Genomic DNA, 14441 nt, shown 5'->3' on the forward strand with positions numbered 1-14441 from the left:
ATATGCTCCGTGGCCTTACAGATCAGACTTGTCAAGCTAATAGGGTAATAGTTTCCAGGGTCAGTAGTGGCACCACATTTGTGCAAAGGGATGACTATTGCAGTTCTCCACTCTTCTGGAATGAAGCCTGTACATAGGCTATGGTTGAATAGGGTGCTCAATGGCGAGGCTAGTTCTTGCTGGAGATGTTGCAGAATGCAGCCTGGGATACTATCAGGTCCCATGGAAGTTGTGCTCTTTGCCTTGGATAGGGCCTTTAACACTTGCTCTACGGAGATGTGAGGTCCAGGGCAAGTATCGGGGATGTCAAATGGGCCTTTGGGGGGACAGGGGGGTGAGGTTTGCGCTGAACCTGTCTGCTAGCAGGTTGGCATAAGTCAACAGGAACAGTGTAATTGGTGCCTTTAAGAACTAATTCGGAACAAACCCGTGCTTTGCCATGGAAGTTTCTAATGTAACTGAAAAAGGCTTTGTGATTAGCCTTTGTTTCGGAGGCTAGTTTTAATTCATAATTGGCTTTGGAGGTTTTTACTCGTGATCTAATTTGCTTGTTGAGGCTAAGGAGGGAGTTTTTTTCAGTTGGGAATTTGTGCCTTTTTACCCTTGGACAACAGTTTCTTCCTTTTGTTGAAAAGCCTGTTGATAGAGGATGTCCACCACATAGTTTTGTGTTTCCTTGAGGAGCAGGTTTTAGTTCTGTTGGGTATGGCTGAGTCCATGCAGTTGTACAGGTGCTAGTATACTGCACTGCCATACTGTTCTGCATATTTGTCTGCATCCCCTGAAGGGAGTTGTGGTGTGAAGCTACTGATACCCTCCCTTAGAAGGTTGTAGTCAGTTTTTGAGAAGTTTTTTAGCCTGGTTACGGCTTTTTTTTGGGGGGGGGGGGGTTGGACAGAATAGACACTTCAAATGAGACCAATGGTCTGATCTCACCAGAGAAGAACTGACTGTGGGGGTGGTGCAGCTACTACCCATGTTGTTGAGAACCAAGTCTAGAATGCTATTTCCCCTTGTGGGGGATCAGACAAGCTGGTGTAGGGCATTAGAATTGGTGAAGTCAAGGAATCTTTGGGTGAGTGCTTTAGAGCATGAATACTTCACCCAGTTTATGATGGGGTAGTTGAAGTCTCCAAGGATCAGGGTGTTAGGGGGTACTTTGATGGAGTCAGGTAGATCCAGGTAGGAGGAGTGGGTGTCCAGAGTCATGGAATGAGGTTTGTAGCTGGCTTGGATGGGTGTCTTGCCAATTGTCAATTGCACCTGGAGAAGTTCTAGTGAGTCATGCTGGCAAACCAGTCTGGAGGTGTGCTTGTCTTTAATGAAAATAGAAACTCCACCACCCTTAGTCTTCCCGACCTCATTTTGGGGTTGGAATGTGTGGAATGAGGTATAGGCTGGTAAGGTAGGGGTGGTCTCTGCAGCATTGAGCCAAGTTTCCATGACAGCACAGATGTCAGCTTCTTTCAGTGTTAGGAAAGCCTCCAGTGAGTCTGTTTTCAGGTTAAGACTCCTAGTGTTAAGCAGCATGACCTTTAATTTGCTTTTTGACAGATCTTTTATGTTGGAAGATTTGTCTGTGGGACATTGTCCAAAAAAGGCACAATGGGGGAGGCAAGAGCCTTGGCCAGAATCCTGAATCCCAGGGGTGACAAGTGTAGGCCATCTCTGGCTAAGCATCGAGACCTGTCAACCGTGTCATCCCAGGGAGACACTGGATCCCCTTGGAATGACACCAGAAACTAAGCCAATTGTTGAAGTCAATTATTTTTTGATGGTATTGTGGTATCATTCTTGGTGAAGGTAGGATGCTGCTTAGGGCTAGGGTCATACCTGCCTGGGACACATACTCTGACAGCTCAATCATGTTTCTCTTCATATAGTCCAGGGAGGTACGTCTCAAATCATTCACACCAACATGAACAATGACAGAGTCATACTTGTACCTGTTGTGGAAAGACTTAAGTGCTTGCGTGATGTGGTGGATTCTGGCAGCTGACAGACAACTGACCATGATCTTCTCCTTGTCGAGCCTGGTGAGGGGGACATCAGTGTGTCACAATTGAGTCACCAATGACTAGTTTGTTTGGTTTAATGTTGTGCTTTATGGGCTGTATGAGTTTATTGTTATGCCTTATGGGCTGTGTTTGTGAGACACTGGTGTGTTGTCTGCTGTCTGTGATGTGTTTGGTATTTTGTGTGTGGAATGTTTGTGTGTGTGTTTTGGAGGTCTCTGCTGTTTAAGTAAGTTTTTATTGAGAGCCTCTGTATAGGTGGGTGTGTGCTTGGCTATTGTGATGTGGGTGGTGTGGTGTTTGTGCTGGCAGTCTCGTCTTTGTCAGGGGTTCTGACTGAGGTGTGAGAGAGCATGTATTCCAGGTTATTGATATAGATGCATTTCTCACAAGTAGAAGAATTATGTGCTAGGAGAAGAGGGTTGTCAGTGAACATGAGGCAGTTGCTTTACTGTCTCAGTGTGCCCATGTCAACCAGGCTGGCAGGAGAAGCTGATGGGAATTGTCCAGACATAGTGTTCTGAAACCTGGATGTGAGCTGACAATGCAAAGCAGGAAGACATGTCTCAAGGTCAAAAGCAGATTGATAGACAAAGCAATAAGTCCAGCATTTTTAGAATTGGATTTTTAATGTTGTTAGTGGAACAGCAGCTGATTAACTGGCCATCAGATGCAAATGCCAGAATAATTCATTAAAATAAGAGAGTATGTGGACAGTTAACTTCCTGTAAACACAGTATAAAGACTTCAACCACAATACATATAGAGTCCAAGCAATGCTTGCTGGATCGAGACAGGCCAGTAAGAGTTGAACAAATAAACTAAACCACTTCAAACACAAAAATAAATTCACCACTGTGTGTACGTAGTCCATATAAAATCCCAAACCTTTTAGACCTATAGTGAATTCTCCTAAAAATAAAACTGTTAATATTTCTCTCATGTTGGACAATATTTTAAAACCAGTAGTGCAAACAAGTAAATATTTTTTAAAAGATTCTTGGCTTTTTTTTAATGATATTAAGAATTATAAAGTTGAACAGAATGACATTATTTTATGTACTGTAGATGTAAATCCATTATATACTTCAGTTAACCAACATGAGGGAATTGAATTTGTGGAACTTTATTTAAGTATGATTAATGAGAATCTTATAATAGACTCTAGAACTTTGTGTTTTGTTAGATTTAGTTCTGAACAACATTTTTTTGTTTTTGAGAGTAAAATCTATCAACAAACATCAGGAGTAGATGGGAGCCACTGTTGCACCATCTTTCGCTAATTTAGTAATGTGTTGGTGGGAGAATTTTTATTTGCTAAGACTTTTTGTTCCACCATATTTCTTTTTACTGTAGATATATAGACTATTTGTTTTTTATTTGGAAAGGAAATAAAACAGAGTTTGATAATTTTGTTTTACAGATGCATGGCAGTGTCAGGTGGTTGAATTTTGAAGTAAGTTGCATAGGTACCACCATAAATTTCTTAGATATTGAATTATCTTTCATTCTTTTGTACATGAATTTCTCTAGTAATGTTCACAGAAATAAGACTTTCAGTAACAATTATGTTCACTTTTCCAGCTCCCATCCAGAATATATGAAATTCAACATTTTCAGGGGGCAAGTGATCAGATTGAGTCGTATTATAAGTGACCATGATGTTTTCCATAAAGAGGTCAAATTTTTAATGGATATGTTTGGCCAAAGGGGGTATCCGAAGACAAAGTTAAATGAGGTAGTGGATGCAGTTGCTTTCCATGCGGTAGACAGATATCCACCTATCCTTTCTGTAGGATTTATTCCTAAAGTCAAACCTAATGAAATTGACAGCTGTGATGGTAAAAAGTTTTTAGCTTTTCAAATTCCCATGAGTATAGAGGGGGAACAGCTTAAAAACATTATCAAAGACAACTGGAAGGTAATTTTAGGTAATAGGGATTTAAGTGAGGTGGTGGGTATGGAGCCCAAATTTATTGATAAGAGGACGTCAAATTTAATTTTTTTATTAGAAAAATATAAAGAAAATTTTGGAGCAAGAAGTACCCCACCTCTAGGCACATTTCCTTGTGGAGGGTGCAGATTGTGTAGGTTCATTTATCCTGAAAGTACATTTGTGTTCAAACATTGTAAGTTCTTGTTTGAACCTCGACACAAATGTGATTGCCAAAGTATAGGTATTGTTTATTTGGCTATTTGTGGGTCCTGTTATAATTTCTACGTATGAAAGACCACCAGGGCCCTTAAAGATAGAATGGGAGAACATCTTAGAGCCATTAAAAACAAGGATTCAAACAATGCTTTGGCAAGACACAGTTTAAGCTGTGAATGTTTTCATAAGTTTTATTTTTTAGTCTTGCAACAGGTGGATACCAATAGGTTTGTTGATTCAAGTAATAATTATTTGGAAATGTTGGAATTGAAATGGCAGGTCCTTCTTAGGGCTGATGTCAGTCCAGGTTTGAAAGAAACCATTTCCATTAAAAGTTTACTAAAATACAAATACATCTAAGATATTATTTTTAACATTTAATGTAGAAACATGGTACTTTCAATCTTTATAGTGGTGTGTTATATTTTTCAAATAAGAAGTTATTTTTATATTATTATTGCTTTAAATATTTGTTCAAAGTCTTAATGATAGTGTGATGTCATCAGTTTGACAGTGTTTAACTGGTCTGATTTTTAAATTAAATGTTTCTGAAGAAGTTCCAACAGTAAAGGAATGAATGCGCTAATCTGAGGCCAATAAGAGTTGTTTGCAGTCCAAATGTATATAGCGTGATCTGCTTAATCACAACGCACACACCAAGTAGTAAAAAAAGTCAAGTGAGATGAGAACTGGGTGGCAATGAACTTTGTATAGCCTTAGCTTAATGATGAAACATAATTACACAAACATAATCAAAACTGTAAGCATATGAAAAACCTAGAATAAGTTTTAAATTGTGAAATAAAGTCAAAAGAGCATTATGGGAGGCAGGTGCTACCACCCAAGTAAACACAGAGTTGTTAAGATAGAAGGTCCAACCTGACTGTTAAAAGGCCTGGTTCCATTACTAAACTGTGTGTCACATCTATAGTAACAACAGTAGGACAGTGGTAATCATACTGTAAGCCTTGCTGCTATTATCTTAATTTTATTCAGTCCAGTTCATTGATTTTATTAATGAAAGCCCTAAATATCTGTAGAAAACAGATGTATTGCATAAAACATTTAAATCACCAAAAGCAGTATCTCTAGATAAGCTACTGAAAAAGAAAAACCTGATCACAGAGTGACAGCATGAAGATTTATATTTGCATACCAACCCATGAACCTATGAACCTATTAAGGTACATCCTCTTGAAAAGGTACTACCTGAAGGATATCCAAAACAAAGACTTGTCTTGCTGTAATAAGGGAGGATAACTGATTCCACAGAACTCAAACCAAACAGGCGAAAGAACATCTAAACGTTTCAAGCCTGACTGTGTGAAACAAACAGCAGCCTGTCATCTGGGAACCTGCAAGAACAAGCAAGGGTATAGGTTACCACCAATTCATGTAAGTAGGTGGGACCCAGCTTATACAGGACTCTTGTGAGTAAATAACTAAATTACTTCTTAAATCCGGACCCAGCCACATTCAAAAGCCAGGCCAGATCCTACAGCTTAGGGGTGCTATGGCAGAATGTAGAAGATGCAGTTATTATTTCCCTTACTATACACTTCTAGGCCTGTTATTCAAGGAAGTTCCATGTCAGAGAGCTGGTAAGGAGTATCACAGTGTTCTGCAGATTGATTTTAGACATGATGAATCATACATGACGTATTGTACACGCATATGTTGATGTTATACTTAGTAAGGCTGGAGGGGCTACAAGTCATAGAGTGGTTGTCGATACTGTTGTAACTGTTCAGAATGTTGCCATGTCTTAGCAAAGGACTTCAAGGCAAAAGACTGAGAAAAAGATAAGCAACTATAAATCAGAATAGTGTGTATCCACAGCAGAAAGTAATGCAGACATGTTAAAAACAGTAATTATGAAGAGGGAGCCACTGTTTATTATTTCTTTCCACTAACATCTGTTGTAAAGCAAAAAACTAAATTATTTTTCAGCAAATGTAGAATCTGTGCTTTTCACTAAATTGGCTGTGCTGTGATCCTGGGCAGTACTGATTACCATGGGTTTTCAGTCATTTTTCTGAACTATTGCATCTAATTACTTTTTAAAGATTGCATGACTTATTATCACTGTATAGATTTTCAACATTATTAAATGCCAACAGTAAAGTGCAGTTTTCAGGTAATACAGTGAAACTTGAAAGTCTTTGTAAGACATTAAATTGTTTACATTCATGCTTCGTATATATGCTAATGTGGAGATGTGCTGTATCTTGCAGTAAAGTAATTGTATCTTGCAGTAAAGTAATTTTTCTGAATAGTGTGGTCATGAACATTTAAGACTACCTAGTCGCACTAAGTAGTGCTGATTCACAGTGTGATGATCTGTTTTGACCCCACCTTTACATTCCGTTTTCTAGTGTGCAGTCATTTTATTCAGCTTGCTCTTTTGTGATTTAGTCCATAACTAGCTAAGCTCCATGTTAATATTTTGTTTCGCATGTTGTGAGATATTTTGTTAAAGTGCATAGGCCACACGACTAAACCACACCCGCACCCTGGATTACTGTTTTGGTCACCTTGCCCAGAAGGTTTGGTTCATTTGACTATGAGCTTCTTGTAAATTATGCAATCTTGTGTTCTGTGCTCCAGTGGCCTTCCTTCAGTGTCTTTCCTTCTAAAGAGTTCAGGATAACTGGTCTCCATTTTGCCCTTGCCTGTGCTGCTCCCATCTTGTTGATTTGAATGACATGTACCTTCTTTGGCCTATAAACATTACTCCTAGAATTCCTTGGATTGTTAGAGATTTGTAAGGTGCCTTACTAGGTTTGTTTTTAATACTTTTAATACCTTTAGAATGTAAGTATGTCTCTGACCCTATTTCTATGTCCACTTCCAGTTTTAAAAACTTTTCTAGGACTTTACCACAATAAATAAATTCAGCTCAAACACTTTTCTTACCTTCCTCTTCTGATATTTAAAAAAAAATGAGCAAAAATATTAATTCACTATAAATTTCTTTAGCCCTTTTCAAAATAATGCGTTCTTTTACAGTCTGCATCATTTCTGTTTGCAGTTTCCCTTGTTGTCTCTTTTTTTAGGTGATGATGTTCTCTATACAGATTTTTCCCCTTTTTGTGAATGCCACACTGTTCTTACTAACCATTCAATCACTTCCTTTTGAAACCTCATTGCACTTCCTTTGCATATCTGTATGCGGTTTATGCAGTGCCGTGTTACCTTTGTGATGGCTGCTTTCATTCCTTTTGACTGTTCCTCTGCAGTGTCTACAGTCTTACTTGGTAGTGCTTAGCTGAACATTTTCCACACTTTAGTAGCACTTCCTTGCATGAAGTTTAGTACTCTCTGGCATTTATGCATCTTAACTGTAAAGCTGTATTTGCTGTGAAACAGTGTAGTATGGTGGTCATTCTTTTGCTGAGACCACCTACTGTATAAATTCTACCTTTTTCTCCATGTTAGCATTTATTTTATTTTCATGTTATACATTACAGATATGTTTTTTTCTTTGTAACAGTTGTCATTCAGTCCAACTTTACATAAATTGCTCAATTCCTGCCTTCCTTTAAACCTCACTCCTCCTCCTGAACATTATTCTGCATGTTCTGTTCCCACAGGTTCCATTTATTTGTATGTAATTTCCTCCTTCCCTTTTCTAAAGATCTCACTTCCAGTTCTTTTATCTCTTTTACAGTATTCAGTACTTCAAATGGATCCCCTTCATATGTTCAAAATTTTGGAACATCGAACCTCTGCTAATCGAAGACCAGAGGTTTGAAGTTCCATAATATCGAACCTTGTGAATGGAGATCGACATACAGTGTGGAATGGGAGCATTCCCATTCTCTTCACTGTAGTATAATCTTGGAGTTGGTATATTTACGTAGCAGGGGTTGTGAGGGTGCAGGGAGGCTTGCCTCCCTTGCAAGAAATGTGAAATCAGAAGTTTTCACGTTTTAAATTTTTTTTGTCGTTGGTTCGAAATTTCGGAAGTTCTTTACTCTAGTCTGCGATGCTCAGAGTTTTGGTGTTCCAAAATTTCGAACATATGAAGTAGACCCCTTCAAATACAGTAGGTTTAGAGTTTGATTTCCATTTTCTAGTAATTGCTTTTTTGATAGCCAACAGAATTAACCTTAATTAAACTTTGGACGGTGCAGTGGTGCAGCGGTAGCGTTGTTGCCTCACAGCAAGAGGTTCTCCGGTTTGATTCTTGACTGGGGTGCCTTCTGTGCGGAGTCTGCATGTCCTCCATGTATTCGTGTGGGTTTCCTTCCATGTTAGAAAGATATGTGTCTGGGGCATTTCTCCCTGGGCCTCCACTGAAAATTGGCTTTGTTCCAAGTTGGACTTTCCCGGTTAAGAAATGTTAAATTAAAGTTGATTCATTAAATTAATGAGGCCTACTATGTCTAGGCCAGTGATGGCGAACCTTTTGGGTTCGGCGTGTCAGAAATTCAGCAAATGCCTAACTTGACTGTGTTGGTGTGCCCCCCCCCCCCAAACAAAAATAAGTAAAAAAAATACAAAATAAATAAAATAAATGAATAAATAAAAATAAATAAAACAGCATAGCTCTCAATACATCAGGGATAAATCTCAACAGAATCAGGGATAAATCTAGAAATAAGAGACATGGACAGTTTTAAACTACTGGTACTATTAATTTGAGACACTGACAGAAAAAATGAATATGAATCAATATACTTTTTCTGAAGTAAAATAAGTCTATTAAGTTTAAAAAGTTAAAGTTTTAGGAGGGATTAAGAGGGACAGTTGAGAGCAAAGTAAAACAGCACACACTTAGAAATGCAGACTGTTTGCCCTTTACAGAAGTCTAACCTTGAAGTGAAAACAATGTCAGCACTCTCCTTTGCATACTTTGTAAAGACAGTATACCGAAATAGTCTTTGAGGTTAATAACTTCTTTAACCTCTGCAACAGTGTTGTTGAACTGGGTTCTGGCACAAAATAATTTAGTGCACTTCACATGAGCAACAAATGCAAAAGCAGTTTCTTTGGTAACTTGGGTATTGGTAAATGCTGGCATGTCACCCAGAAGGTCGTGGTATGTCACCTTTGACACACGTGTCATAGGTTCACCATTACTGGTCTAGGTAGTACATATCCTGCTTCCCATCTGAGAAGAATAATTTCCTTAGTTACACCCATGTGCTCCCCAACAAAGCCACCAGTGCATTGGCAAAACATGTCCAGCAAACTAACTCAGAACATAAATTTAAGTTTTTTTTTTTTATTTTAGAGTTAGTGGAAGTTGGTATAAGGGGTGATTTAAGAAACAAAACTGAGGAATGTGAGCAGAAATGGATATTGTTTTTTAAAGCAGATAGTAGTCCTGGAATTAATGACACTGTATCACTGAAACATTTCCTGAGAGCAAGTCCTTTGAAGCATAAGTATATTGCTTCTTTAAATGTTTAACTATTCACTAATGCATCTCTGATTCCTATTGGATATTGTTGGTTTAAATAATGCTGTATGTGAGTCATTTTATGTCTGATGAAGTGGTTTACTACTGTGAAAGCGCTACCTTTTATATCAAATAAACCTTGAACTGTGCTGTGTTGTGTCCTGCTGTGCTGAATCTCCACTTTGCTTGTTTACTTCATGAGCTTCATATAAGGCACAGAGAACTGGACTTCTGTTATTTATTGCCATTTAACATATTCCAGCTGCCCATAAAAAAATTCCCTTTTGCACCTTTCTGAGAATTCAGTATTTATTTCCTGTCTCTTTACCCACAGCTTAGTGGTCCACAAATAAGTTGTCTTTGTAGTGTGGTGGCATTTCAAGTCTCCAGGGCATCCTTTTCTATCCTTTATTCCCAATCCACCTACTAATTCACATGACTAACTTCCCTTCTCTTATGCTGACAGCTGCTCTCTTCCTTTTTCCTTCACATTGCTTCCTACAGATTGTGTACCATAATTTGTCAATACATTAGCAGTGATTCTGTTTGTACCAATTATCTTTGTCCGCAACAGTGAGTGTAGTTCCTTTTTCAGTTAATTTACTGTTCATGGGGTTTATTACTCAGACTGTAGCATCAATTTACTGATAGATTTATACTTTTTAGACTCATATTATCTTCAATCTCAAGCTTCCAAAATGTTTTATTAGGATTTATCATTATCTTATCATTTACTTATGCTTTACTCTCATTTTGTGCTTCTCTATCTTTATTTCAATCTCACTACTAATACTTTTTTTCCTGTCCTATCTTTTCAAATTACAACTCTTAATCAGGTATAATTTCTGTGTTTTTTGTCAGTATGAAAACTGTTTGACCTTGTGCACGTAACTTTTGTACTCTGTTTTTTTTTACTGTATTTTCTCCACTTTATAATTGTTCTTTTGTATATTGCATATATGTCTGTAATTATATCTTGTTAATATTTTGTGTATTATTATTATACTGTATTTTTTGTGGAGTTTTTCTCCTTGGGGTCTCGACCGAAAATGGATCCTTGGCCAGTTGGACTAACCTGGTCAACAAAAAGACAAATAAATAAATAAATGCATGTAGACACACATGCACTTGTCATATTGTTTTTCTAATGTGTTATCAGTTAGTTCAGAATTAACGCACCCATTGAGTATACCTGAGACAGTTTTGAGGAAACAGCATTTTTTAAGAAAAAAATGTCCCTTCTGTAAGGTGGTAGACATTCTGTAGATCACATGTACTTTTATCATTTAAAAATGACTCGTGATAGATGTTTTAGGTCACTGGATTAGTACTTTTATGACTGAAGATGCTCAGATTAAGTGCCTTGTATATATGATTAATAAAACGTATTAAAGTTAAAAGTTATTAAAAAGGTTATTTTGCTAAAAAAAGACTCTTTTGTACTTTGAGACTGTTTTTTGAAATTTTGCAAGTCCATTTCTAGAAACCTGGATTTGTTGTTTTTTTTTTTTTCATCTTTGTAATGCTGATATCAGAAGTGGCAAGTTTCAGTTGTTTGATAACCTTTTCCCTTCTGACTTTTACAGCTTGTCCAAAATCCTTACCAGTTTGATGTTTTGGTGATGCCAAATCTGTATGGTAATATCATCGACAATTTGGCTGCTGGATTAGTTGGGGGAGCTGGCGTAGTGCCTGGAGAGAGCTATAGTTCAGACTATGCTGTCTTTGAAACTGTAAGTCCAAACTTTTAAACCATCCTACTTTATTAAGATTGTGCAGTGTGAAAGGGCAGCATAGTAGCGATAAAAGGAAGGGTGAAACAGATGTGTAAATTCTGCTGAATTTGTGCACAACCAGAACAAAGTCTGTGTACTAATATGATACTACATACTTCAGAAAAGTAGGCAGAGACATATATGGGGTAGTGATTAGCAAAATAACTGATTAAGTGCTAGTCAAAATAAAATGCTCTATTATCTTCAGTGCTCCTGTCCACTGAAGACTGACTACAGTAGCTTAACATTTCCAGAATATTTGTAAGACTAAAGTTAACTTTTTATAGAGAAAATGCATTCATCCAGCTTTCCCCCAGGTATTCGGGGTGGTAGTGACAAACGCAAGTGAATAAACAGTGTATATGACGAGCAGACCATTATGGTGATGGTGGTGTGAAGGAGGATATAAGATAAATAACAAGCTTTATTTAGTTACAATAAGTAATACTTTTAGGATAACATCAGCATAAAAGTACATTAACCAATCATGTTTGATACAGTTTTTCATAGTCCTGTTATTAGTTATTTTGGAGCATGAAGTTCACAACTTCAAATCCAGTTACATTAAGCAAATAATATTTAATTTGTTTGTTTTCTGCCATTAAGCGCAAGCAGTGCTTAACTTCTTTGTTTTCCCTTCATTTCCATTTAAATCAAAATTTAGTTCATAGAGTAAATGTGATACTACTTTTCAGGTGTTCCATTTTGGACCAGCTGATTATAATGAAACATAACTTTTTTGCTGGTTTATATATTTTTTTGTACTGAAAGTTAACTGGGTGAGTAACCTATTTTCATGGACCTTGGATTCAATATCTGTTCTTTGTTGCTTGCTGAGTTTAGCATTTTTTTAACCGTACTTGGACCATATCTCAGACTGGTCAAATACGTACTGTGGATCTCTTTTGTATTAGCAGTGGTTCTTGACTTTTTTTGTTTGTTTTTAAACAAGAAACCTCTTTATTAAATTATCAAGTATGACAGAGGAAATCATACAGTTACATAAATGAAAACAAACCATATTGACATAATTTTCATTGCAAGCATTATACATCACAAACCATATTGACATAATTTTAGCTGCAAACTTTCTACATCACTGATAATCTATCCAGTCATTGTCAGTCAGACATTACATAGCTCATTCAAACCCTGCCTTTTTTAAACCTTGCTCTTCCTTTGCATGCATTGTTCCCACAATTCCCATTTTTTGAATGTAAGTTATTCCTACCCTTTTCTAAAACGTCCAATTCCAGTTGCTTTTATCTCTATTACTGTAGTCATTGCTTCCATTAAAGTTGGTTTAGACTTTGATTTCCATTTTCTAGTAATTGCTTTTTTGACAGCCACCATAATTAAACTCAGCAAGGCCTTACTATGTCTAGGCAATTCAGATTCTGTATAAAAGCTTAAAAAATCATTTTCTTAGTTGCACCAGTTTGCTCACCCAGTATCTCTGACAGAGGGTCTGCAGAGAGTCTTTAAAGTCTGGCAACTCATTTTACTCCCAGAAATTATGTTCCCCATTACCTCTTTCTTCCCTATCACACCTTTAACATTTTCTATCGACCTGAGGAAACATTCTTTGCAATCTACTTGGGGTATAAAAATACCTATGTAAACACTTCCAAGCAAAGATCCTAAATCTTCTAGACTTTGTTGCATATTTGAGCGACATACATATATCCCCTCATTGTTTCTTTCTGAATTGCTTACCCAGTCTCTTTTCCCAATCCTTTCTAACCTCATCTGATTGACTCTTATGTTTATCATGCAATATTTTGCATGCTGTACTAATTATTCCTTTTTTATAGCAGCTTCTGTTCTAGATTTTACTAAAACTCTGTACCAGTGCCAGTCTTTTGCTTAGGACCCCCCTATTTCTTTCTGTTTGCTTATACTCTGATATCAATCCTTGATAGGGAAAGCAATCTTTAGTCTGCAGTTCAAATGAATTCTTGGCCTCTTCCCATTCTATTACCTCTCCTTTTCTTATTATTTGCTCCTAATACGTTAGTTGTTTTGCTAGCTTTCTCCAATGAATTCCATCCCCCTCTTGCCTGTTGATTGTATCCCTGATTGCAGTTATCCCTATCAACAGAATCTCCTGTCACCATTCCAGTGTTGGCTTCTGCTACTTTATGAGTATAATATTCTGTATAGTTGTTATTCTGCTTAAGGATCTGCATCCACAATCCCACTCTGTCCGTGTTTCTTGAGCACCCCCCCCATTTTATCATCATCCCTTTCCACTTTGAATTATAGGTTTCGGCCTGTGCTACGTATAGAAGCCTTAAGCTATAGCTCTGAAATACCCCTTCAAATCGGGTAATCGTAAACCACCCTGTTCAGTTGGAAGAATCGGTTATCCCACTTGACTCTTGTCGTATTCCCCTCCCAGATAAAATTCTTCAGCTCTTTATTAATTGCTGCCCACAACTTCTCCTTTGGTTGATAAAATATGCCTGACGTGTGTATGAAACTAAAGGAACTAAAAACATTTTAACTGCTTGTATCTTGCTATCCCTATCCATAACACAGAGCTTTCAGTTTCTCATTTTTTGTATTGTCTTATGTTTAGTGTCTTCTGACATATCTTTAACTATCACACCAGAATCCAGTTCCTACTCCCAAGTACTTCATTTTATCATGTCCCCATAAATATGGATATTGCTGAACCAGTTTTTGTGTGGGTACATAATTTAAAGCTGTTGCCTTTGTTTTAGTTTCATTAATCATGTATCCCAAAAAGACTTGAAACTGCTTCAAAATGTTCCACAACACTGAAATGTCCTGTATAAAATAATATGATCAGCAAATAGAACCAACTTTTCCTGACTACCATACCCATTATGTCCTTGAATTTCTGAGTCTGTTATTTTCTTTGTTGGTGGTTCTCAATATGGTGCAAATAAGAAAGGGGAAAGAGGATACCCCTGCCTGGTTCCTCTGCTCAAACAGAAATTATCAGATAAGAACCCACCCACTTTAATTTTCTCCTCTGATCCCTCATATGTCCTCATAATCAACCTTATAATTTTTATCAGGGAATGCAAATACTTCCATTGCCCTGCTCAATTACTCCCAGCTTA

The 14441-nt window shown here is 37.3% G+C and overlaps 1 protein-coding gene across 2 annotated transcripts in view; it reads left to right on the forward strand.

Annotated features, from left to right (window-relative positions):
• The window catches only part of IDH3B (isocitrate dehydrogenase (NAD(+)) 3 non-catalytic subunit beta), a 687127-nt gene that overhangs the window by 425975 nt on the left and 246711 nt on the right, over window positions 1-14441 (forward strand). For both annotated transcript variants that reach the window (XM_044063995.1, XM_044063993.1), the window contains exon 9: window positions 11161-11307. In XM_044063995.1, coding sequence (XP_043919930.1) covers window positions 11161-11307 — 147 coding nt within the window. The remainder of the gene's footprint in view (window positions 1-11160; window positions 11308-14441) is intronic.

Source organism: Protopterus annectens, chromosome 2.part2 (assembly GCF_019279795.1).
Source record: "Protopterus annectens isolate FY-2018-M chromosome 2.part2, PAN1.0, whole genome shotgun sequence".
Classification (NCBI taxonomy): Eukaryota; Metazoa; Chordata; order Ceratodontiformes; family Protopteridae; genus Protopterus; species Protopterus annectens.